Below are 27,771 nucleotides of genomic sequence, written 5' to 3' on the forward strand. Positions count from 1 at the left end.
GGAATCGAAAGCTCGATATCAGCTCTTTGCCTAAGTAGCTAAGCAACCAACTCCTTTGCGTCCCACCAGGGGTCAAGCACGCTCTTTGTCGCAGCGACTTCACTGCTATGCGTTTGAGCTGAGTCTCAGACATTTTTCGGCAGGTACCTGCGGGATGGGACACTAAAAAAAAGAGATATCAGTCATTTCGGACATGAATACTATAAGCAGTTATCGAAGTTGTACATCCTCCGGAAGTACGTCGCTAGGATTTAGTGGAAGAGAGCTTAGGAACTTTGTCTGCTGTTTGGTGTATACAGAATTTGCGGAAAGTGGGATTACTGACCCGAAATCATTGTCGCCTGTTGGACTTGTTTTGTGAGCACTTTAGTGAACAGACTATACGAACAGTTATTTGGAGTTATCCACTTTGCCGAAGGGCTCTTCATACTGTGTGTTTTAGGTGTGAGTTGACCCTGACTTCATTTAAAGAGCCTGTCGGTTCCAACTTGGGTATTCTTTTATTAATAATGGATATGAGGTCGTGGTTGTCAAAATCAATGTTAAAATTTCGTCTCAACAACCTATTTACACAGTAAAAACATTAGAATGTACACATTTCGAAGGTCAAGCCTTTATGTTCATAATTACTGTAAAAAAACCTCTAAGAGCGACCAACGTAAATCAAAACAAGAGCAATAAAAATAACAAAAAGGAACGTTGCTACTTCCCTTGCAGCCGTGTCTTCCTAAGAGGCATATCCACATCACTGTCACCTGATAAAATAGATTAACATGCCATAATATATTTTAAAGCATATGTTAATGTGACGTTGCCATTACCTGTGGACGACATATGCCATTCCATGTTCATCTGTTTTATCAGCTGACAGTGATGTGGTTGTACATCTTAAGAAGAAACGGCTGCAGGGGAAGTACCCAAGTTATGTTATCCTTCTTATTGCTCGTGTTTATGTTTTATATTGGTCGCTCTTAGAGGCATCTTGTACAGTAAATCTGAAGACGAAGTGTCGATCTTCGCAATGCGTAAATTGTGTTGTTTTTTACGCTGTGAAAAGGTAGTTGTGCCGATATTTAGCATCCAACAAGGCTTAATTGCATTGATTAAAGTTTTCTGGCTGTTTCTCCGACAGTTGTATCTGTCTGTTGGGTCTAAAAGTTATTTGTGCTGGTTTTGTGTAATTTATTTGGTACTCGGGATTAATATAAGGTCAGTTTATTGCTTGCTGGTTTAGTTGAAGTTATGTGGCCGTTGTTGTTTAAATTTTATGTGCGGAGTCTTTTATAGAAATAGCCTGAGTTATTTGATTTCAAAAGTTCAAATAATATTCCTTTGATTCACATAAGGCTTATTCTTTTAAATTGCTTCATAGCTGCTCGTTGGTAATTCTAATCTGCTATGCTTCAGAGATGTGTTAACTAAATGTTTAGTAACGCTTAAAGTATTTTTAGAAACATTTGTAACCTGAAATCTTTCATGTCTGTACTAGTAGTGCCTGAATTCATACTGTGCTTTACCGGATTTATTCTGCGGCAGAAACTCTACGCCACGTCACAATATCAAACCTCAATTAAAAAGTGGGCAAAGTTCAGATATTAATGTTTATGGGAATTTTTCTTACATTAATACGAGGCTGTCGAGTTTTACGTGTTAAAAGCAAATTCATAGTAAGAGATTAGAGAGCTTTAAATAATTTATCTTTTCTGAATGAAGCGTTATGGTTTTGGTAGTCTCACACCTTATCACTCCAGCCCCTCGCTTCTTAATGAATTTCATACTCGCTCACTGTATTTTACCCCTGATACCTTCAGAATTTCAGCGAGTGTATTCCCATCAAAATTGTCAGTAGGTTTGTCTAAGTCTACAATACCTACCTTCTAAGCTATGTCGTAGGGCCGGTATTGCCTCGCATGTGCCAACATTTCTCCAGAACCCAAAGTCATCTTCCTCGAGGTCAGCTTCTACCAGTTTATTCATTCTTCTGTAAATAATTCGTGTCACTATTTTTCAAAAATGACTTATTAAACTAATAGTTCGGTAATTTTCACCACTTTCTTTCTTTGGAATCGGTATTACTACCTTCTTCTTGAAGTCTTAGGGTACTAGCTGTGCCTCACATATCTTGGATGCCAGGTGGAATAGCTTGTGATGGTTGGCTCTCCCAAGGGTATCAGTAGTTATGATGGAAAGTCATCTACTCCTGGAGCTTTGCTTCGACTAAGATCTTTCAGTGCTCAGTCAAATTCTTCTCGCTGCGAATCTTCCTTCCCGTCTTCATCTACTTTCTCTTCACTTTCTATAACATTGCCTCCGAATTCATTTCCCTTGTACAGCTCCTCTGTACGTTACTTCCATCTTTCATCTTCCCTTCTTTCCTTAGCACTGAGCTCTTGATTTTCATACAGCTTCTTCTTTGTTATCTGAGGGCTATTTAGTTTTTCTTTAGGCGGTATCTATCTTCCCCTTAATTATACATGCTTCTACAGACGTATATTTATCCTTTATCCAACCCTGTTTAGCCATTTTGCACTTTCTCTCAATCTCAACTTTTAAATGTTTGTATTCTCTTTTACCTGTTTCATTTGCTACATTTTTGTACTTCCTCCTTCATCATATTAAATTCAATATCTGCTGTGATATCCAATTTTTTATACTACTCCTTGTCGCTTTACCTATCTGAACCTTTGCTTCCTTCACTGTTTCATCTGTCAAAGCTACCCCTTCATCTTCCACTGCATTTCTCTCTCCTGTTTCAGGCTGTCGTTTTTAATACTATGTTTGAAACTCTCAACAACGCCTAGTTCTGATTCTTTCAACTTATATAGGTCCCACCTCCTTACCTTACAAACTATTTTTTTCAGATTCTCCAGTTTTAATCTACAGTTCATTACACGAAAATTACGATCAGAGTCCACATCTGCTCCTGGAAATGGCTCAAAGTTTGAAAATCTGGTTCCAAAATCTTTGTCTTACTATTATATAATCAAATTGCCACACAATATCTGTTTAAAATGTCAAAGAGTGTGATATCGGGAACTATCGCATCAGTTCAAAAGAGTACGGTCGAAGCAGACGTTGTGATGTTGTCACTGCCTATACCATTATGTGAGGCGGTTTTCCTCCTAACTCGACTGTGTAATGAAGACTTTCTTTAGCCCAAGTGACAATTTTTCTAGTTCGTGAGCTGCGATAAGTGGCACATTCATCTGGAAACGTAGCGTTGGCACTGTTCACTGCATTTGTAAACTGAATTAACAAAGCACGGCACGCTAAAACGCGCTCATTTCGATCTGTATCCGATAATACGTTTGCGAACGTCGGTCGAAAAGGTCTGACCTTAACGTCTTTATTCACGCGAACTCGAATTGTTGTCCTCTGTATACGGAGTTCCGAAGCTCGTCTACTTTACAGGAGATTGTTCAATCGAATCGGAGACTGGGGCACATGTTTCTTCACGTTTCTCTTTCCTTCCACTCCGCGGTCTCTCTTTAACACTGCCAAAAGCAAAAGCACGTCTTTCCCTATCCAGTAGTGTTGTCTTTCGCTGTGGATCCATATTAAATCTTTTCAGGAATGCCCCTATAATCTGTTTCATTGCCTGCCGTGTGTGTTATCGTTCGTTCACCCACTTGCTTGTCGCTAAACGCTCCTCAGTACTGTAACTATGACTGCTCCCATCTGCCGTGGCTACAAATTAAAACACAACTCCAACTGCGGAAACATGTAAACAGTTATTCTAGCAGCTGATTCCAACAAATGATAAAAAGTAACATAACTACCAACCAACCTAATAACATCTATTAGTAACAAGGGGCTACAGAGGTACGGAGACTTCTCGTGCACCCTGTAGTTTGATGTAGCTCTACACGCCAGTCTGTCCTGTGCTCTATGTCTCACTCTACGATCTCCCCCCCCCCCCCCCCCAACTCTCCTTCATTACCAAATCGACGATTGTCTACCGTCCTATTCTACAGTTAAGTACCATAATTTTATTTTCTCTCCGATTCAGTACCTACTCCTTAATTATCCTATCTACCCCTCTAATATTCAGCAGTATGCTGTAGCACCACTTTTTCGAAAGCTTCTATTCTCTTCCGACCTGAAGTGATTATTGTCCACTCTTCACTTCCGCACAAAGCTACACTCCTGACATCCACCTTCAGCAAACATTTTGTCTTCTTCTTTTTCATTTGCCTTTGTCACGCATCGGCGCAGGGTCGGCATGGTTATTAACGGGTTTAACATGGTTGGTTTAAGGGGCGGCCGGATGCCCTTCCTGTCACCATTGTTACACCCTGGGAGGAAATATGCGTATCCTGCCGAGCGAGGTGCCGCAGTGGTTAATACATTGGACTCACATTCGGGTGGACGATGGTTCAAACCCGCGTCTGGCTATCCTGATTTCCGTTTTCTGTGATTTCCCTAAATCGCTTGAGGCAAATGTAGGGATGGTTCCTTTGAAAGGACACGGTCGACTTACTTCCCTAATCCGACGGAATCAATGACCTCACTGTTTGGTTCTCTCCTCCAAGTCATCCAACCAACCAATGCGTACCCCAACTGTATGTGTGTAGTGTTATTTATGTGAAAGAGAAGAAAGTTTTCTAAATGTTGACGAATCGTCTCAAGCGGGACTCGGATACCAGAGCGGTATTCACCTGGCGGGGTGTGGGAAACCGCCTAAAAACCACATCCTGGCTGGCCAGCACGCCGACCCTAGTCATTAATTCGCGGAGTTGAGTCGATCCAGGGCCAACGCATCTTCCCATCCCGCAAGCGGCGCTGTACCACGCACGGCTATCAGGGCGGATTTCAGTAGAGACTTTCTAACATATATATACTGATGAGCCACAACATTAGGACCACTTGCTTAGAAGCTGTTTGTCTCTGAAACGAAATGCCTCACTGATTCTGCGTATCAAGGATCGCACAATCTGTTGGAAGGTTTGTGGAGGTATGTATCAGTAACGCGCATAAATAACTGGTGGCTCATTTGTGTGCGCTGTTATGGCACCCGATAGCGACCCACATGGTGTCCATAGAAATTACATTGGGCGAATTTGGTCACCGAGACATCAACGTGAGTTCACTATTATGTCTCTCAAATAATTATAGCACGGTTCTGATACAGTAACAATTGTAGTGCTGAGAAATGACATAGATGATGGAGAAGACATCATGAATGAAGGGATACAGGTGGTTCGTAGCTGTCATCGTGTCTTAGATTGCCACCACAAGTCCAACGCAAACGCTGGCGAATTTCTCCCATAGCATAATAGTGCTCCCACCAGCCTGCGTCCGTGGCGCGCTGCATGTTTCGTGCCGGCGTTCACTTCAGTGACACCGTGTGCGGAGACGAACATAGATCTAGAGTAGCAAAAATGTGATTCACCCGAAGAGCCGACATGTTTACACTGATCGACGGCCGAATCCCGATGACCCCGTGCCCACTGCAACGGTGACAATGCCACTGGGTCAACATGTGAACACGTAGGGGTGGTCTGCAACGAAGCTCAGTGTTCAGCAATGTATGATGAACGATGCGCTCCGAAACGTGCATTCACCAGCACTGTGCTTTTTCGGCAGAGACGTCTCTGATCGCCATCTATCCTACCTTACAGAGCAAACAAGCCTACAAACTCCACGTTCTGTGAAAAGTCGTGGACGTCCAACCATTTAGTCCCTAGTGGTAGTTTTACCGTCCTTCTACCTCTATCCGTAGAACGTCACGACAGTAGCACGTGAACATTCGACCGCCTTCGCCACTTTCGCCGTTTTCAAGGTACTCGTTCACAGCCTCTGCGTAATAATAATCTGCCCTTTGACAAAGTCGCTTATCTCAAAGAACGTTGCTCACTTGAAGCCCATATCTTCGCTAGAGTGATCCCTCGTCCATGTCTGTTGCGCTTACGTTCTTTTGTTACAGAGTTAAGTGCCCGTAACGTCACTACGCGCTGCTGCAGCCTGTATATATGGTAGGGTGGCTCCGATGCGAGTGCACAAGTACCGATATGTTGGCATGGGGTTAGTTTGGCTTTCGTGCACTTCCAACGGGTGAGCGGTAAATCGGGAAACGTGAACTATGGCGACGTTATTACCAAATGCGTCCAAAAACAAGACCCACGTGCTGTTATTCTTTTCTTGACTGCCCAAGGGAAACACAGACAGACATTCATCGGAGAATGAAGGATGTGTATGAGGCAGCACGTCTCTCGGGAATCACCGTTCTGGAATTGTGCGGGACAAAAGGTGCTGCTGTTTCATAATAACGCACGTCTTCACGTCTTGTGTTATGCCAACTCAAGTCGGAGGCACACGGATAGACCAACACACGGTCTATCGGTCTGATCTCTCCCCATGCGATTACCACGCCTTCGGTCTCTTAAAAGAGGCCTTGAAGGGTCTACGATTCTTGTTGAAGTAGCGCGACAACATGTTTCAGCAAATGGGTATCTTCAACCTGATGAGTCGGCGACATGATCGCGTCAGTACTCACGGCTCTTTTCCCTGCTTGGCATACCAGTTATGGACTGTACGTCCTTCGCACTGAAACTTATCTCTCCTCATATTTGTATTTAACGATGAATTTATTGCTATTACCGACCTGCATTTCGTATTCTCTCTGCTTAAAACCATCTGACAACAAATGAATGTTTTTGAAATATCCGAAATAATACTAATCCAGAAATAATGAGAACAAGTAATTAGTTATTTGTTTTAGAAAATAAGAGATGGATACCACTACTTTTTAGGCTTTGTACTGCACTTTAGCTTATTTCTGAGTCTCTTCTTTAACAAATTATGCAGCGGCGGCATTTTAAATAGATTTCTAAAACGACAAAGTGGGAGTGTTCGAATAAGTTCGATTTGGAGCTATGACAGCCACAAAATTAGCAATGTCTCAACCTTATGTGCTTAAGGACAAAATAACCCAGATTTAATTTCTGGTATAATTTTTATCAAGGGCGATGTACTTGAGGACAATTTTATGGAAATGGGAGAGGATGTAGATGAAGATGAAATAGGAGATATGATACTGTGTGAAAAGTTTGACAGAGCACTGAAAGACCTGAGTCAAAACAAGGCCCCCGAAGTAGACAACATTACATTAGAACTACTGACAGCCTTGGGAGAGCGAGTCCTGACAGAACTCGACCCTCTGGTGAGCAAGATGTATGAGATAGGCGAAATTCCCTCAGACTTCAAATAGAATATAGTAATCCCAATCCCAAAGAACGCAGGTGTTGACAGATGTGAAAATTACCGAACTATCAGTTTAATAAGTTACAGCTGCAAAATACTAACACGGATTCTTTAGAGACGAATGGAAAAACTGGTAGAAGCTGACCTCGGGGAAGATCAGTTTGGATTCCGTAGAAATATTGGAACACGCGAGGCAATACTGACCTTACGACTTACCTTAGAAGAAAGATTAAGGACAGGCAAACCTACACTTTTAGCATTTGCAGACTTAGAGAAAGCTTTTGACAATGTTGACTGGAATACTCTCTTCCAAATTCTAAAGATGGCAGGGGTAAAATACAGGGATTGAAAGGCTATTTACAATTTGTACAGAAAGCAGATGGCGGTTATAAGATTCGAGGGGCATGAAAGGGAAGCAGTGGTTGGGAAGGGAGTGAGACAGGGTTTTAGCCTCTCCACAATGATATTCAATCTGTATATTGAGCAAGCAGTAAAGGAAGCAAAAGAAAAATTCGGAGTAGGAATTAAAATCCATGGAGAAGAAATAAAAACTTTGAGGTTCGTCGATGACACTGTAATTCTATCAGAGACAGCAAAGGACTTGGAAGAGCAGCTGAACGGAATGGACAGTGTTTTGAAAGGAGGATATAAGATGAACATCAACAAAAGCAAAACGAGGATAATGGAATGTAGTCGAATTAAGTCGGGTGATACTGTGGTAATTAGGTTAGGAAATCAGACACTTAAAGTAGTAAAGGAGTTTTGCTATTTGGGGAGCAAAATAACTGATGATGGTCGAAGTAGAGAGGATATAAAGTGTAGACTGGCAATGGCAAGGAAAGCGTTTCTGAAGAAGAGAAATTTGTTAAAATCGAGTACAGATTTAAGTGTCAGGAAGTCGTTTCTGAAAGTATTTGTATGGAGTGTAGCCATGTATGGAAGTGAAACATGGATATAAATAGTTTGGACAAGAAGAGAATAGAAGCTTTCGAAATGTGCTGCTACAGAAGAATGCTGAAGATTATATGGGTAGATCACATAACTAATGAGGAGGTATTGAACAGAATTGGGGAGAAGAGGAGTTTGTGGCACAACTTGACAAGAAGAAGGGACCGGTTGGTAGGACATGTTCTGAGGCATCAATGGATCACCAACTTAGTATTGGAGAGCAGCGCGGAGGGTAAAAATCGTAGAGGGAGACCAAGAGATAAATACACTAAGCAGATTCAGAAGGATGTAGGTTGCAGTAAGTACTGGGAGATGAAGGAGCTTGCACAGGATAGAGTAGCATGGAGAGCTGCATCAAACCAGTCTCAGGACTGAAGACCACAACAACATCATTTTTATAATCTTTGTCCATCCTTACCGAATCTTAAATCTTAATCTCATATCACCATTCTCCCCATCAAAAGCAGTAAGTGTACGATTTCATGTTGTAACTGCTGGAAAATACGTAAAATTGCGTCGAGATGCGCGTAATCCAAAGGAAATCACTCAGACTGTTATAAACGAATCTTATCTGAAGTAGCGCCACTTACGAGTAAGATAACCTTGATTTGACATTTGTGCTACTTACCTGTTACAAATAAATCTCTTCTGCAGATGAACATTGACTGAAGCTGTCACATTTACGAGTAAGATAACCGTAAATTGACCTTTGTGATACTTATCTATGAAAAGCAATTTTCCTCATTAGATGTATTTCGATTTGCACCAGTAAAGCAACAATTACCTTCGCTGTTACCACTAAATACCTAACTGTGTAAAAGCAGAAAAGTAGGTGTAACCTTAAAACGTTAGGCCTTAGCGCAAAATGTGAAGAAACGGCGTTATATGAAACTCACGTAGCAATCCCAGTTCGATGATGGCGACGTGCGCCCTACACTAAACTCACACCATTCATATTACTACTCTGCGTTCCCCTCACACAACAATGCCTGAAGACAAAAGTGACGTGTTGTGCCCAATACTCCCTCTAAAACGTCGATAGTTTGCACTCTGCACCAAATGTTATGAAAAGTACAGGGTGTTTAAAAAATGACCGGTATATTTGAAACGGCAATAAAAACTAAACGAGCAGCGATAGAAATACACCGTTTGTTGCAAAATGCTTGGGACAGCAGTACATTTTCAGGCGGACAAACTTTCGAAATAACAGTAGTTACAATTTTCAACAACAGATGGCGCTGCAAGTGATGTGAAAGATATAGAACACAACGCAGTCTGTGGGTGCGCCATTCTGTACGTCGTCTTTCTGCTGTAAGCGTGTGCTGTTCACAACGTGCAAGTGTGCTGTAGACAACATGTTTTATTCCTTAGAACAGATGATTTTTCTGGTGTTGGAATTCCACCGCCTAGAACACAGTGTTGTTGCAACAACACGAAGTTTTCAACGGAGGTTTAATGTAACCAAAGGACCGAAAAGCGATACAATAAAGGATCTGTTTGAAAAATTTCAACGGACTGGGAACGTGACGGATGAACGTGCTGGAAAGGTAGGGCGACCGCGTACGGCAACCACAGAGGGCAACGCGCAGCTAGTGCAGCAGGTGATCCAACAGCGGCCTCGGGTTTCCGTTCGCCGTGTTGCAGCTGCGGTCCAAATGACGCCAACGTCCACGTATCGTCTCATGCGCCAGAGTTTACACCTCTATCCATACAAAATTCAAACGCGGCAACCCCTCAGCGCCGCTACCATTGCTGCACGAGAGACATTCGCTAACGATATAGTGGACAGGATTGATGACGGCAATATGCATGTGGGCAGCATTTGGTTTACTGACGAAGCTTATTTTTACCTGGACGGCTTCGTCAATAAACAGAACTGGCGCATATGGGGAACCGAAAGGCCCCATGTTGCAGTCCCATCGTCCCTGCATCCTCAAAAAGTACTGGTCTGGGCCGCCATGTCTTCCAAAGGAATCATTGGCCCATTTTTCAGATCCGAAACGATTACCGCATCACGCTATCTGGACATTCTTCGTGAATTTGTGGCGGTACAAACCGCCTTAGACGACACTGCGAACACCTCGTGGTTTATGCAAGATGGTGCCCGGCCACATCGCACGGCCGACGTCTTTAATTTCCTGAATGAATATTTCGATGATCGTGTGATTGCTTTGGGCTATCCGAAACATACAGGAGGCGGCGTGGATTGGCCTCCCTATTCGCCAGACATGAACCCCATGTGACTTCTTTCTGTGGGGACACTTGAAAGACCAGGTGTACCGCCAGAATCCAGAAACAATTGAACAGCTGAAGCAGTACATCTCATCTGCATGTGAAGCCATTCCGCCAGACACATTGTCAAAGGTTTCGGGTAATTTCATTCAGAGACTACGCCATATTATTGCTACGCATGGTGGATATGTGGAAAATATCGTACTATAGAGTTTCCCAGACCGCAGCGCCATCTGTTGTTGAAAATTGTAACTACTGTAATTTCGAAAGTTTGTCTGCCTGAAAATGTACTGTTGTCCCAAGCATATTGCAACAAACGGTGTATTTCTATCGCTGCTCGTTTAGTTTTTATTGCCATTTCAAATATACCGGTCATTTTTGAAACACCCTGTATTAGCCTCATTGGTCATATGCTTGCACTTCATACACTCGCTACATGCTTATATTACACGTCAGCCGACAATCACAGCTCCGCTTGTCCCATTTATGCTATGAAATTACTAGATCTTGCAGCTAATATTCCTAACGCACCAAAATACCATGTTACTAGAGCGTGTCCGGAAAGTAAAATATGGCTCTGAGCACTATGGGACTTAACTTCTGAGGTCATCAGTCCCCTAACTAACCTAAGGACATCACACATATCCATGCCTGAGGCAGGATTCGAACCTGCGACCGTAGCGGTCGCGCGGTTCCAGACTGTAGCGCCTAGAACCGCTCGGCCACTCCGGCCGGCTCCGGAAAGTAGGGACGGGTATTAAAATGCTATAGAACATAAAAATTTTTTTGAAAATCTAATGTTTTTTTACAATCACATTAAGTATCTTCTCCCATTTATGTATGAAAAATAATATCCTCCATTTGACCACCCAAGGCAGCGCGGCCACGAGCAATTCGTTCATTGAAGTTCTCGATGGGACGCCGTTAATAGCCTTTTTATATTCCATCCATCAATTGGTGTATTGTTTGTGGTTTGCTCATGTACGCATTTGATTTCACAAATCCCCACAAAAAAATCACAAAACGTAAGATCGCGTGATCTGGCAGAGCATTTCTGGTTGCCTCGTAAACAGATAATTTTTTGAGGAGACTTTTCATTCAGCAGAGTAATCGTTTCACGGGATGTGCGAGGTCGCACTATTTTGTTGAAACCAAAAATCGTCTTCTTCATCAATAAGATTGAAAAACCAATCAGAAAGCACGATTCGGTAACCGTCACCGTTCATAATGACGTAAGCTCCCTCATCATTTTCAAGAAAAGTACGGGCCGATCACTCCTGCCCATAACCCACACCATACAGTCCTGCGTTGTGGATGCATCTACATCTACACCTACATACATACTCCGCAATCCGCCATACGGTGCATGGCGGAGGGTACCTCGTACCACAACTAGCATCTTCGCTCCCTGTTCCACTCCCAAACAGAACGAGGGAAAAATGACTGCCTATATGCCACTGTACGAGCCCTAATCTCTCTTATCTTATCTTTGTGGTATTTCCGCAAAATATAAGTTGGCAGCAGTAAAATTGTACTGCAGTCATCCCCAAATGCTGGTTCTCTAAATTTCCTCAGTAGCGATTCACGAAAAGAACGCCTCCTTTCCTCCCGAGACTCCCACCCGAGTTCCTGAAGCATTTCCGTAACACTCGCGTGATGATCAAACCTACCAGTAACACATCTAGCAGCCCGCCTCTGAATGTCCTCCCTCAATCCGACCTGATAGGGATCCCAAGCGCTCGAGCAGTACTCAAGAATAGGTCGTATTAGTGTTTTATAAGCGGTCTCCTTTACAGATGAACCACATCTTCCCAAAATTCTACCAATGAACCGAAGACGATTATCCGCCTTCCCCACAACTGCCATTACATGCTTGTCCCACTTCATATCGCTCTGCAATGTTACGCCCAAATATTTAATCCACGTGACTGTGTCAAGCGCTACACGGCTAATGGAGTATTCAAACATTACGGGATTCTTTTTCCTATTCATCTACATTAATTTACACTTATCTATATTTAGAGTTAGCTGCCATTCTTTACACCAATCTCAAATCCTATCCAAGTCATCTTGTATCCTCCTACAGTTACTCAAAGACGACACCTTCCCGTACACCACAGCATCATCAGCAATAAGGCGCACATTGCTATCCACCCTATCCAAAAGACCATTTATGTAGATGGAAAACAAAATCGGACCCACCACAGTTCCCTGGGGCACTCCAGATGATACCTCACCTCCGATGAACACTCACCATCGAGGACAGCTTACTGGGTTCTATTACTTAAGAAGCATCTTATCTTCCACAGTCACTCACGGATTTTCGTTACCCCAAATTCTACAGTTCTGCTTATTAATGTACCCACCGAGGTGGAAGTGCGCCTCATCTGAAAAAATTATTCTTTTTGTGAAGTTCCCGTTCTCCGCTTGTCGAACGGTTGCCGTGGGAATTTCACTGTTTTTGTAATAACTTTTTATCACTTGGATACATTGCTCAGTTGTCACCTGCTCCATGACGAAAATAAACAATGCTCACCACACAAATCCTATCTACCTACTAATGGAAAGGATGGCGGATAACAAGCATGAAAAAACCACGGCTGCTAACCGTCGTATGAGAAAATGTTGCAAAGTTCAAATACGTCCTTACTTCCTGGACACCCGTTACATGTTTCGAATTAGCAGTGGCCTCAGCATGGCGTCTTGAGCTATATTACAGTCTAAAAGCTTTCTTGATAGCGCAAGTGTTAACCCGAATACTTTGCAGTGCTGGAGAGTCCTTACCTTAACTTTTTCGGCCCTCCTGGCCATTCCGACGACGGTGAGTCCATGCTTCAGCAGCGCCTGCGCTATGGCAGCACCGATGCCTGCGCTGGCGCCAGTAACCAGGGCTACGCGTCCCTTGTATTTCTCGATGCCCATTGCTATGTGGACTGACTTACTGGCGCTGCTGTGCGACTGGGTACACGGGTCTGCGGAGACTGCGAACATTGGCGCCGGCGCCGGCCATTTATCCATGTAACGATAAGCGAATTACGTCATGCGTCAAGGCCACTGATCCGTTTATCTCTGGAAATCTGTGTAGCCGGCAGCATGGCCATGCAGTTAGTAAACGCTCAAAAAGATTTTGCGCTGCAGGTCTTCCCTTGTCAAACGAAGTTATTTTTCTATGGCATTCCACAACAAATTTAATCAGGACCTAATAGCTGATTTATGTGATGTATCATCGGCTTACTTGTTTTGTAACAAGTTGTATAAACGTTTTTGACACGTAAAAAAGTATATTAAAGGTGCTTAAGGGTTTTGATCTCTGTACACTCCACTTTATTTTCAGTTAGTCTGTACACCGATATTGTACTGTCAAAATCTTTTGACAAAGTTTCTTTGTCAAATAAAATTTGATAGGGTAATATGGAACTTTATCAAAGTTAGATCATCGTCAAATTTTCTTTGATGAAATCTAGCGCCTCGCCTTAAATTTCCCGAAAGAAAGTGTTCATCTTCTTTTAACTGAATGGAGAAATGTAGCCGTTTGGAGCCCTAGCGTCGCTGCAGTTGTTTGCCGTTTAACGTAGTGTTTATAAATATAGCCATGGCCACAAATTCTGTGAACACACGTGATGCTGGCGCATGCGCAGTGTAGAAACTATGGCGAAATATTTGAGGGGAGTGTAAAACCCCGTTTTGCGCCACGTCAAAGATATTTGTCAAAGAAATATGGAGAATATTTGATCAAATTTCTTTGTAAAGGAAATTTTTGTAGTGTAACTTCGCAATTAGTAACATTTTCCCTCAAGATGATTCTATTGTTGCTACCTTTCTGGCCCTATTCAGTATATCCTACTTTAGACTCGAAGTTAAAACATTCTTGAATGTCTTCGAAACCTTGGGACCGATATCTTGCCAGTACCAATGGCGATAATAGACAAAAATTGCCAGTATAATCGATTCCAGAAATGGGTGATACATATAATTTTACGGAACCCGTACTACTAACACCTGGCCAAATTTTTGAGTCATTCCTTCTTCAGTTTATAGATTCAACAGTATGGCTGAAGTATACATCCTATTCTTATTTCGTTTCTAATCGTAGCACCTGTTTTTTTCCCCTTCCACCCTCATTTTTCCCAGTTGGTTCTTGTTTTATAATATCTGTCTTCCCCCATATCTTACATCTGTCATTCCGAAAATTTAGAACTTTTCGCATCATTTTATGCTCTCCTGCCATCAACAGAAGTGTTGTAAGAGCGTAACAAGTGTGCGTTGCAGTACTGCGTAAAGGGAACTCTTTATTAATGGGAAAATAATATCGTTATTATTAAACTACGCGCCAGGTAATGTTAATAGTCCAAAAGAAGACTAAACAGTGTACTGAGATGGCTATATAGGACAGGGCTGTGCGTTCCATTGTCATATATTGCTCAAGACGCTGCCTTACAAATGTTAAACTGACCTCTAGATAAAGACGCCTTCTCGAATGCTCGATAATCTGTTTTAAATTTGTAGCACCACCTTACTCATTTCAGATACACTTGGTAGATACCGCTTCCAGCAACTATGAAGTGTTACAGTTTTCTCGGATTGCACAATGAATGAGTGACGCATGTTGCACTGTACACACAAATCGCGTTTAATGAAAATTACATGCAGCTGTAAAGCATTACTCGAGTACATCGTTTTCTTCAGAAAGGTCGCAGCCGATTTCTCTCTATACTTTTTTACTCTACCTCTGATGAACTGAATGTGAATGGGACAATTAAATATCTAAACTTCATCTGTTACGAAATTCGTTTAATAACTTGTATAATATCAAGAAGATAATAAGGTAATCGTTGGCATGAAAAAGGTCTTATCTCATGTAATAAGAATACAGAGTAGCACTGTTAACAAACGAAAAATCTTTATTACACCATCGTGATCAGAAGCAGCATTACTAGAAACAGCCATTCTAAAAGAAATGCCGGATAAAGAACCATTTCGGACTTACCAAGAGAGGTGACTAATTGATAGAACACTGGAATGGTAGCAGGAGGGCCGGAAATTAAATTCTCTATGTGGTCATTATCATGTAGGTTTCCTATGATTTACCTTTATAGTTTGAGCAAATTTGTGATAGTTGCTTGCAAGAGAACTGATGTTTCCATCCCTACTCTTCTTCCAACGCTAGGTTGAAACCCACATCTAATGATGCAATCTTCGACGCAAAGATACACGTTAATCTTTGTTCCTTCCTCCTTCCGGACTTTTGCGTGGATTATGGTTGTCATTTACACTCACCCAAATTGCTCCCGCATGTTCTATGTCGTCTACCCACATTCTGCCAGAACGTCATTTCACTCTAGTCTTTCCTCTTGAAATTCAGCTGAGAAATGCTTTGTCCAACTACCATCAATTCGCCTAGCTACTTGTTCTGCCAAACATCCTGTCCATTCTAATCACAGTAATAATTTCGTCTCCCATTCCTGTCAGTTTCACGACCCATTACTCTGTTTCCTGTATTTTTTACAAGTTCTCCACAAGTGCCTCTTCATTGCTCACTGAGTCACATGCAATTACTGCATAATTTACGGCACAAATCGAAAGTAGTAGTGCACACAGGTTTTGTACTCTCCATTAAAGACATACCGGAAGCTCTGTTATGTAAACTATTTTTATTTCACAAAAAAAACTCGTTCTGTGCCGTTTTAACTCTTCTTTGTATTTCTTTTCTCGGTCTTCCACACAATATACTCAAATACACCTAATGCAAAACTTATCAACTGGTTCTTCACAATATGCTGTTCTTCAGGAGTACTTTTAAAGCCAGATACAGTAATTTCTTCCGTCGTCGAGAGGACAATGGCAAATTAAAACTGTGTACCTTAGGCTTTTCCGGGAAAACGCTCTTACCTAGTGAGCGATCCAGGTACGACTCATGAACAGATTCACAGCTTTACTTCTGCCATCTTACGTCCGTTCCTATCTTCCACAGCTGCGTGGCGGGTTGTCAGTCGTGTCGGCAGACATCAGTCGTCAGTAGTATTCAGCGTGATTCGAGTCCCGGCCCGGCATACTTTTAATCTGGCAGGACGTATCAGATAAACAGTCAAAAGCAGAGTGAAAATTAATTCAGAGTACAATGTCAAGAATGTGTTTCAGACGTGCCCCATTAGCACGCATTCCCTCTTCGTTCCCGCAGTTACAAGATTTGGTAACTTCCTCTAACGTTGCTCACATTAGTTTCGATAGTACGAAAATTCTTTGCCAGACTCGTGTTCCAGTTCTAAACTTCTCTCTATCGTGATGAGTTCTGACGAAAGCTGTGTGTCACTACACTGACAGTGACATTGTTTTATCAGCGACTAATTTCTCAAGGACTCTCAATGCAGATTTGGTCAACATTGAGTATTCTCAAAATTTTTGATATCAGATTGCTCTATTGAGACCTGAGAAATCTTTTGCATTTGACCAAAATATGGATACGTTCAAACGTGCAAGAACTACAAGTGTTCGTTATAGACCCTTTTGCAGAGGGTAGAAAAAATCAGTTATCATATTTCAGTGCGTCGAGACTTTGCAGAATTTGACATTTCAGTGCTACTTGTCGACCTCAGAGTATGTGTCCTTCTGTCTTGCATTAATCGTACTCATTTACACGTCACGTTTCAAACGAAGAGCTCGTCGATTATAAACCAATAATAACTGAAAATGATTAGAGTACGATAGGCTGAAAGTGCGTAGCTTCTCTAGTCTTATTTCTAAAGTCTCTGTATCGTTCGAAACGTCATTGATATATCGAAATAAATCGTTGCTAGCGCCACGAATGAAATTCCATCACCGGTCGTTCACAGTCGTGCAGGTGTTTTCGGAATTTCTGTTTCTTTCAAGCTGTGTAAGGTTATTTACCGCATCGTGATGTATTACACGTTTCAAACTGGTGTACTTTTGTGTACTGGATATGCATTAAAATCTCAAGGAAAGCTTTAACCAACTATATTGACTGTTCATCCGCTATGCACTCAATCAATCTCTTCTCCTTGTTCAAACACGTTTCATTGATAATTCGCCACCAGTAGTATTCTATTATTCATAACCTTGAACTTAATCCAAACGCCATTGAAACTTAATCTTGCTCTACTAACAGTCCACATCTCATGAATTTTTAAAATAAAATAATTTTTTTTTTGTTCTAAAAGGCTGCAAATACAGACTGTTAATATTCGAAATTGTTATTATTTCTGTTTTTAGTCCTTTCACTTTTCTTTTCATTAGAGTACATTTTATTCTTTCCTATTCCTTACACATTACCAACTTAACAATGTATAGTCCTTAAAATGAGTGCTTGAAGGCAATTAAACTCATTTTTGACATTAAGTAATGACTGAATTTCAGTATGTGATGTCCAACTATCGTAGAAGTGACTACTTAAATGGAGCAATAAACCTATAGTTAACGCATACTTTCGGTATCAGGCTGTTTCGAAGATTTGTGTCGGACGTACACATCTAAGACGGAGGCGAAGTGGGGTAAGGTTTTTAAACGAAAGTTGGAGATTGGAGGTAGTTTATGTCTATTCGTTTGACTGGTTTTGAGTTTGTAAGACGCCATCGTAATGTGTAAAACGTAGGAAAGCATAACTGTCCATGAAACTAGACGAGTTGCAGTAAGTTGCGCCATACTCGTGTGCGAGGCCAGTTGCTGTGAAGGCTGACTTTTCTTGCAACGTTGGATGATTAAGTCTTTTTAACCGCAGACCGGATCGAGAAGTGTGACTCAGCCAAAGTGCGTAGCAGCGACATGGCCTTGTCTCTCACGCTCTCTTTATCAGCGGAGGATCTCTTCGAGTACGGAACGCGAGAGTTAACTTAGAAATTTGTTTTCTCAACTAACAGTACTTTAATCCTGAACAGAGACACACACAACCTCTTCTGTGACACGAATTTTATAGCCCTTTATTTCTAAGCAAGTTCAATACCAATAGACTTGTGACATTTTCTTATTCAAGTCTGTGTCTGAGATTTCTTCAACGACCCTGTTCGCAAAACTACACAGACTATCTCTAACTCCATACATTCAACAATATACCACTTCAGACACGATTATTACACATTCATTTCTAGCAGCATGATTATTTAGTGCTCATCATCAACAGCATATAATAAAACAGCTGTGATGATCCCCCCCAGGGGGTCCACAACTCTTTTGTGGACACGTGCGTAGCGAGCACGGGACCCCGAGCTAATGTGGCCCTCCTTCCTTTCCGGGCTGCATACCTTCCCTTTCCTCATCCTTCCCCGTCCCCCATCTTCGCCCCCCCCCCCTCACCTCTGGCTCTTTCCTTCCCTTTCTCCCCCTCTGGGAGTAAGGTTTGTGCCTACGTCCAGAGACGGACGCTCGAAACTGTTACAAATTCCTTGCTTTCTACACTTGCAAGTCTTCGTCCTTCCTCTGTCCTTCTCTTTTCCTTCCCTCTTCTCTTTGCACTTTTCTCCGCTGCGGCGTTTGAGACCCCTCTTCTTTCCTTTCCCTTTCTCTTTTTTCCTCCCTGTGCGTCTCTGAAGGCCGACCCACGCACTTTCATGCGTAGCCGGTGACGGGGTAACGCGTAATTCCCCGCCCCGGGTAGACAGGTAGGACACGTACGTACCCCCTGGTAACGGCCAGGCCCAGGGAGGGGTGATTACCCGAGCTGATACCTTCCGAAAGTGCCGATTGGTCCCTCCGTCCGTTTGTCGGGAGGTGTGACCTGAAGTGTGAACAATCACCTAAGGCGGGAGTGCCCTCAGTGAGGGCCCCCACAAGGGAGGAGCGCGCCATCGGAGACGCCGGTAATCATGGGTGATTCTTCCGCAATGGTTTCCTCACCTTCCACTATGCCTGCTCACAAACGTAAGTTCACTGAGTCTCAGCCACAGACACTTCTTCCATCATTGCCACAGTTCCTTGTTGTTTCTCGGTCTGACGAAGATCACGACTTCTCCACGGTCAACCCTTTCATTATTCAGAAAGGTGTCGACGCAATTGCAGTTCCTGTAAAGTCTTGTTCCAGATTACAGAATGGCACCCTGTTGTTAGAAAGTCAGTGCCCTCCAGGCACAAAAATTGCTACGTACTTCTCTGCTCCACACCTTCCCTGTCCGGGTAGAACCGCACTGTACCTTAAATTCCTCGCGTGGAGTCGTTTATACACGCTCCCTCGATGGATTGTCTGACGAAGAAATTCAGCACTACCTGTCTGACCAGGGCGTAACGGCTGTTCATAGAGTTATGAAAAGGGTTGACACGAACATCATTCCAACCCGCACTGTCTTCTTGACATTTGACGAAGTTTAACTCCCATCGAAAATCAAAGCAGGCTATGAGATAATTTCCGTTCGCCCTTACGTCCCAAACCCTACGCATTGCTATCGATGTCAGCGGTTCAATCACACCAGCCAGTCCTGTTCCAATCCGGCCAAATGTGTTACGTGTGGCAAGGATGCCCATGAGGGTGCTTGTCCACCTCCATCCCCTCGCTGCATCAACTGTATGGGTGACCACGCTGCTTCCTCTAGAGATTGCCCCGTTTTTAAGGACGAAAAGCTCATCCAGGAAATAAGAGTGAAGGAAAAGGTGTCGACCTTTGCTGCTCGAAAACTATTCGCCAGTCGACAGCCCACCGTGCCTCAGACAGGAAAATACAGCACTGTCCTTGCTTCTCCTCGGCCAACAAAGGAGGCGGCCACGCAGACTTGCGACCTCATCTTTGGTGCCACGGTCGTCAGATCGGCCAGCGCAAAGATCGCCCGTTCAACCTCACCACTTTCGCCTGCCCACTCTATGGCTCACCCTTCGTCGGGTTCTGCTAAATCTCGAGCCCAAAAGTCAGACACCAAGACTTCCAAGAAAGAGCATACTCGTGAAGAGTTTTTACGTACCGCAACTTCACAACCATCGGTTCCTCCTTCATCTAAACATCATACTTCCAAGAAGGCTACAAAGAAACCCAGTTCCTCTCCTTCTCCGCCAAGGCGTGTCCCATCTACAGCACCACCTGGCGGAAATCGCCCTCGGCCGTCTTCTGTGTCACCGAGGCGCACTGCTGGTGGCCGGTCAACCAGCCGATCGCTGGTGGCAGGAGCTGTTCCTGACCAACCTATGGATCAGGATCTTCTGCCTTCGGCTGAATGCCATTCCATGCTGTCGGTCGCTAGCTCCGAGCAGTCTTTGAGTTGACAGCAACTTTTGGTCACATTTCTCCATTTTCTGTTCACCCTATGTCCATTATCCACTGGAATATCCGCGGCATTCGAGCCAATAGGGATGAATTGTCGATCCTCTTACGATTCTACTCGCCGGTCATCTTCTGTCTTCAGGAAACAAAGCTGCGTCCCCATGACCGCTTTGTTCTCCCTCATTTTCAGTCCATCCGATATGATCTCCCCTCTGTTGAAGGCACTCCAGCACATGGCGGTCCCATGATTCTTCTCCATGAAACTCTCCATTATTACCCAATCCATTTAAACACTTACTTCCAAGCTGTCGCCGTCCGTCTTTCCCTTTCCGGATACACGTTCTCTCTTTGTACTGTATACATCCTATCGTCCACACCAATGGCACGAGCTGATCTCCTTCATCTTCTTGGTCAGCTTCCACCCCCCCCCCCCTATTTGCTGGTTGGGGATTTCAATGCCCACCACCCGCTTTGGGGATCTCCACATCCTTGTCCACGTGGCTCACTATTGCTAGACGTCTTCCACCAAGCGGATCTAGTTTGCCTCAACACTGGGGTCCCTACATTTTTATCTGCCTCCACGACAAATTTATCTCATTTGGACCTTGCGGTCGGTACTGTTCCGCTAGCTCGGCGCTTCGAATGTTTCGCCCTTGATGATACACACTCGAGTGACCACTTTCCATGTGTCCTTAGACTGCAGCCTCAACTGCCATACATGCGCCCGCGACGCTGGAAGTTTGCCCAAGCTGATTGGACACTTTTTTCGTCTCTAGCGACATTCGATGACCGTCACTTTCCCAGCGTCGACGATGAGGTCACCCATATTACCGACGTTATTCTTACCGCTGTGGAACATTCAATACCACGCACCTCCGAATTGCCCCGGCGCCCCCCAGCTCCTTGGTGGAACGAGGCATGCCGTGATGCAATACGTGAGCGGCGACGTGCTCTCCGCGTTTTCCGCCACCATCCTACTTTGGCCAACTGTATCCGCTATAAGCAGTTCCGTGCGCGATGCCGTCGCGTCATCCGCGATAGCAAGAAGGCAAGCTGGAAATTCTTTATTAGCTCATTTAACACCTTCACTCCCTCCTCGGAAGTTTGGAGTCGGCTTCGACGGTTCTCAGGCGCGCCTAGTTTCTCCCCGGTCTCTGGGCTCACTGTCGCGCATGATACATTCGTGGACCCTGTCGCAATTTCTAACTCGTTGGGTCAGCACTTTGCTGAGATTTCGAGCTCTTCCAATTACCCGCCAGCGTTTCTCCCGAAGAAACGTGCAGCGGAAGTGCGACCTCTTGCTTTCTCCTCTCAAAATCGCGAAAGCTATAATACTGTTTTCTCCATGCGGGAACTCCAACATGCACCCTCTTCTTCTCGCTCCTCCGCCCCAGGACCGGATGGTATCCACGTCCAAATGTTGCTGCATTTATCAACCCATAGTCTGCATTACCTCCTTCGCCTTTATAATCGAATTTGGACCGACAGTACTTTTCCCAGACGATGGCGGGAAGCTATCGTCGTTCCTGTTCCGAAACCTGGAAAGGAGAAACATCTCCCCTCTAGCTATCGCCCCATTTCTCTCACGAGTAGTGTCTGTAAGGTTTTGGAGCATATGGTGAATTACCGTCTAGCGTGGTGGCTGGAATCCCGCAGTCTTTTAACACCTGCCCAATGCGGATTCCGAAAGCATCGTTCTGCCGTTGAGCATCTTGTTGCTCTCTCCACTTATATCATGAACAATTTTCTCCGGAAACGCCAAACAGTAGCAATATTTTTTGATCTGGAGAGAGCATACGATACCTGTTGGAGGACAGGCATCCTCCGCACACTGTTCTCTTGGGGCTTTCGAGGTCGGCTACCCCTTTTTCTTCGCGAATTTATGGCAGAGCGCACATTTAGGGTGCGGGTGAACACTACTCTCTCCCGTACTTTCTCCCAAGAAAACGGGGTACCCCAGGGCTCCGTGCTGAGTGTTGTACTGTTTGCCATTGCCATCAATCCAATTATGGATTGTCTCCTTCCTGATGTCTCGGGCTCCCTCTTTGTGGACGATTTTGCCATCTACTACAGCTCTCAACGGACCAGCCTTCTTGAACGACGTCTTCAAGGATGTCTCGATCGCCTCCACTCTTGGAACATTGAAACCGGCTTCCGTTTCTCTCCCAGTAAGACCGTTTGTGTTAATTTTTGGCGACGTAAGGAGTTTCTTCCGCCCTCCTTACATCTAGGTCCTGTCAACCTTCCGTTTTCAGACGTCGCTAAATTCTTGGGTCTTATGTTTGAGAGAAAACTGTGCTGGTCCTCCCACGTTTCCTATCTTTTGGCTCGCTGTCTGCGATCCCTTAACACCCTCCGTGTCCTGAATGGTACCTCCTGGGGAGCGGACCGAGTGGTCCTTCTCCGCCTCTATCGCGCCTTAGTGCGCTCGAAATTGGATTATGGAAGCATAGTCTACTCCTCTGCTCGGCCGTCTATTCTTCGGCGTCTCGACTCTATCCACCACCGTGGATTACGTTTAGTGTCTGGAGCTTTTTACACTAGCCCTGTGGAAAGCCTTTATGCTGAGACTGCTGAACCTCCGCTGTCCAATCGGCGAGCAGTCCTTCTGAGTCTTCCATGCTTGCTAATCCAGCCCATGACCTTTTTTTCGACGCCTCCTTTGATGTCGGGTATGCAGGCCGCCCCTCCTCCCTACCACCCCCGGGAGTCCGCTTCCGTCAACTGCTCCATTCTCTTTCCTTCCGCTTTCCTAAAACCTTCTTGACAACTTGGGGTACAGCACCGCCTTGGCTCCGTCCCCGGATCTGCCTGCTCCGTGACCTTTGTCGATTTCCCAAGGATGGTACCCCTACACTTGTTTATCGTCGGGCATTTGCTGCTCTATGTGCACAAATGACGGACGCCACATTTATTTACACCGACGGCTCGAAAACATCGTTAGGTGTAGGGAGTGCCTATATTGTTGGCGACACCCCAAATCACTTTCGGCTTCCCGACCAGTGTTCGGTTTATACTGCGGAGCTTTACGCTGTTCTCCAGGCTGTCCACTACATCCGCCACCATCAGCGGATACAGTACGTAATCTGCTCAGATTCTCTCAGCTCTCTCCTCAGTCTCCAAGCTCTTTACCCTGTGCACCCTCTGGTCCACCGGATTCAGGACTGTCTGCGCTTGCTCCACCTGGGGGGCGTCTCGGTGGCGTTCCTCTGGCACTCGGGACACGTTGGTATCTGTGGAAATGAGGCGGCCGATATTGCAGCCAAGGCTGCAGTCTCTCTTCTTCGGCCAGCTATTCCATCGATTCCTTTCGCCGATCTACGGAGCGTTTTATGTCGTCGTGTTGTTCATTTATGGCACCCGCAATGGTCAACACTTCCCCATAATAAATTGCGGGAAGTGAAAGCTCTTCCTTGTGCTTGGACCTCTTCCTCCCGAACGCGTCGTCGGGAGGAGGTAATTTTAACTAGACTCCGGATAGGGCACTGTCTTTTTAGCCATCGACATCTTTTAAGCGGCGATCCTCCCCCACTCTGTCCCCACTGCTCTCAGCTGTGGACTGCAAGACACCTTTTAATTGAGTGCCCCTATTTTAATCCGTTACGCTCCCGTCTACAGCTATCGCCTGATCTATCGTCGATTTTAGCAGATGACACGCGTTCAGCCGACAGCGTTCTCCAGTTTATTAGTGCCAGTGAAATGACGTCAGTCATTTGAAGCTTTTTTTGGGGACAACCAACCCCTTTCTGTAGTGGATTTTTACGCCTTCCTTCTGCTTATAGTTTCTCCAATTTTATGACTTTGTTCCCATTGCTGCTGGTTTTCAATTTCGGTTTTTTACTGTTTCCTGAGTCACGGGCTGGGCGCTAATGACCATAGCAGTTTTGCGCCCTAAATCCAAAAACCAAAACCAACCAGCTGTGATGATCACGAAATGGAAGCCCTTAGTGCCTGAAGGTATGCGTGCCTACATCATTGTATAACAGTAAGTAATTCGAAATGGTGGCTCAGCTCCGTGGATATGAATGATAACAACTGAACAAATCCCGAAACTAGCTCTTTCTTTCAGTATGACTTTGTTTATGCCGAGACACGTTTCGTGTTTTAACCTATGTTCAACAGACGTAATACATCTATATTCTTAGGTGTACAACTTTGGCTGGCCGCTGTGACAGAGCGGTTCTAGGTGCTTCAGTCTGGAACTGCGCTCCTGCTACGATCGCAGGTTCGAATCCTGCCTCCGGCATGGATGTGTGTGATGTCCTTATATTAGTTAGATTTAAGTAGTTCTAAGTCTAGGGGATGGTGACCTCAGATGTTAAGTCCCATAGTGCTCAGAGCCATTTTTTAGTGCAACTTTGTATCGGCTGCATTTTAAACTTCGCAGCAATCAGTTATTCTATAATTGGTAGCTCCTTGTCTCACATTTGTACTCACAACACGCACCTCTAGATTTACTGATGCAATGATGCAGTGCACCATTAGACACTGGAACATTGAACATTAGCGAATGTTGCAAATAAACAAAAAGGTAATTATGCAAGATTATTTTTTTCAGAAGGTAATTAAAGCGTTATGAGTACAGAAAAATTCTTGTAATTTTCAATTACAGTCATAACTACAGCTTCCCTCCACACCGTTTCCTGACCACTGTTATTATTTCCCTGCGTCTCCCAGCGGTTCCTAAATCCATGTCTTCGTTTATTCAGTTGTTCTCTTTGTTATGATCATCTTATATTAAGCCCCTCTGGAAATAACACCGAACAGGGTAGTGTTGCGCTTATTACATTGAAATCACAATCGTGACGGCAGTAATTCAGATCACTGTCTGGTCATACACATGTAAGGTTTTCGTGCTTTCTCTTAATCACTTAAGGCAAATGCTGGGATGGTTCCTTCGAAAAGGACACTACCGATTTTCGACCCTCATGATTATTATTGTTATTGTTATTATTACCGTTATTATTCTTATGTCTCAGATGTCTGACTGACCCGGCCCGCCACGAGTTGGTCTCCTGTGCCAGCCTCTCCGAGTAGCATACACAACGTCTACGATTATGTGTTGGATATATTCTAATCTCGGCCATACCCCAAAGTTATTACCCTTTACAGCTCTCTCTGGTACCACGCAAGGTATTTACTAATGTCTTAACCAGTCCTTCCATCCCGTCCCATCTTCTTGTCAATGTTTTCCACACATTTCTATTCTCACCCATTCCGTGGAAAACCTCCTCATTACTTATCTTAACAGTCCACCTAACTTTCAGTCTCCTTCTATAGTACCATCTCTCAAACACTTCGAGTCTCTTTTTCTTCGTTTCCCGTACAGTCCGCTTACATTTAGTGATATGCTCCAGAAGTACCTTCTCAGAAATTTCTTCCTCAGATTAAGACCGATGTTTGATACTAGTGCACTTAATTTGGCCGGGAATGTCCCCTCTGGCTGTGCTAGTTTTTTATATCCTCCTTGGTTTGTTCGTCACATGCTATTATGCTTCCATGATAGCATAATTCCTTCGCTACTTGAGGTCTCCAATTTTTATGTTAATTTCATCATTATTCTCATTCCTGTTACTTCTCATCATTTTCGTCTGTCTTCGGTTTACTCTCAGTCCACATTCTGTTCACAGTACAAGAGTGGACGTCAATCTTTTTCGTTAAGAAGTCTGTACTGATATTGCAGGGCGACATCTTCGGCAGGGTAAACAATGGCGGGGGGGGGGGGAGGGGGAAGGGGGGAAGAGAGATGGGTATAAAGAGGCCACAAACGAAAATTGCATTTTCACCAATCCGTGAGTATTGATAGAAGCTTACCTCTTACACACTTTAGATGTAACAAGGAGAGGTCTTCAGTGGTGCGATCGACCTTTTCAAAGCATCTATACGGTTATGTAGGCTAATATCCCAGGTATCACACACTGCAGTCATTCACCCTGGTGGGCGCTCATTAGCGAATAATTTAGGGAAAAAATTCGGAATTTTGTATGACCCACAAAAGCGTAAAAAACATTGCATCAGTCTCGCTGCGTGGTGTAATGGATTGCCGGCACGGTAGCTCAACGTGTTCGGTCAGAGCATTAGCTGCCCTCTGTAATAAAATAAAATTACTGAGTGAGCGAATCAACGATGAAACTGAACGAATAGAATGAGATCAACAAAAAAAAGAATAGTAGCTCCACATATTGTGGGTTCGAATCTCGCCAGGTCCAGTGCAGTATTTGATTTTATCGAAAAGACTTTGATCATCTTTTTTATTTAATTGGTTTAAATGTAGTTTTTTATTTCCATTCGTTTACGGAGTGTCTCTTTCCTTCGCAAGGTTGGATGACTACGTCTTTTTAGCCGCAGGCAGCTCAAGATGTGTGACTAAGCAGAAGTTCGAAGCGGAGTCATGGTCTTATCTCTCACGCTCTCTTTATCAACGTAGGATCTCTTCGGGGTACAAGACTGGGAGAGTTAACTTACAAACTATTTTTCTCAAATAACAGTAATTTAAACTTGGACAGAGGCACACACAGTTCTGCTGTGACACAAACTTTATAGCCCTTGGTTTCTAATCAAGTCCAGTACCAGTAGTCTTGCAGCATTTTCTTATTCGAGTCTGTCCCTCAGGTTTCTTCAACTACGCTGTTCGCGAAACTACGCAGACTAGATCTAACTTCATACATGCAAAAATCTACCACCACAGACACGATTGTTACACATTGACGTCTAGCTACATGATTATCTAGCGACTGCGAGTGCTCATTATCAGCAACAGATAATGAAGCAGCTGTGATGATCACGAAATAGGGCTCTTAGTGCCCGAAGGTACGCAAGGCTACATCGATGTACGAGTGTAACAGACAGCACTCTTCTCTTGTAGTAACTCGTGGTAGTGATGGATCAGCTGCGTGGATATGAATTGCATAACTTGGACAAATACCCTAGTTAGCTTCTTCTTTCAGTAGACTATTTATGCCAAGACATGTTTCGTGTATTCAGCCATGTTGAAAATTCGTAATACATCTATATCCTGAGGAATACAACTATTTGTCGTCTGCATTTTAAACGCCGCATAAATCAGTTACTGTATAACCGGTAGCTCCTTGTTTCACATTTCTATTCACGACACAGTTTCAGATTTACTGATGTGAAGGTGCGCCGGCCGAAGTGGCCGTGCGGTTAAAGGCGCTGCAGTCTGGAACCACAAGACC

General features: G+C 44.0%; 1 protein-coding gene across 2 annotated transcripts in view; it reads right to left on the bottom strand.

Moving 5' to 3' along the window:
* Positions 1–13,355, bottom strand: part of LOC126237456 (dehydrogenase/reductase SDR family member 11-like) — a 262,806-nt gene extending 249,451 nt beyond the window's left edge. For both annotated transcript variants that reach the window (XM_049947593.1, XM_049947590.1), the window contains exon 1: positions 13,168–13,355. In XM_049947593.1, the coding sequence (XP_049803550.1) occupies positions 13,168–13,305 (138 nt within the window). In that variant the 5' untranslated portion in view covers positions 13,306–13,355. The remainder of the gene's footprint in view (positions 1–13,167) is intronic.
* Between the last annotated feature and the right edge of the window lie 14,416 nt (positions 13,356–27,771).

The sequence above is a fragment of the Schistocerca nitens genome, chromosome 2 (assembly GCF_023898315.1).
Source record: "Schistocerca nitens isolate TAMUIC-IGC-003100 chromosome 2, iqSchNite1.1, whole genome shotgun sequence".
NCBI classification, from domain to species: Eukaryota; Metazoa; Arthropoda; class Insecta; order Orthoptera; family Acrididae; genus Schistocerca; species Schistocerca nitens.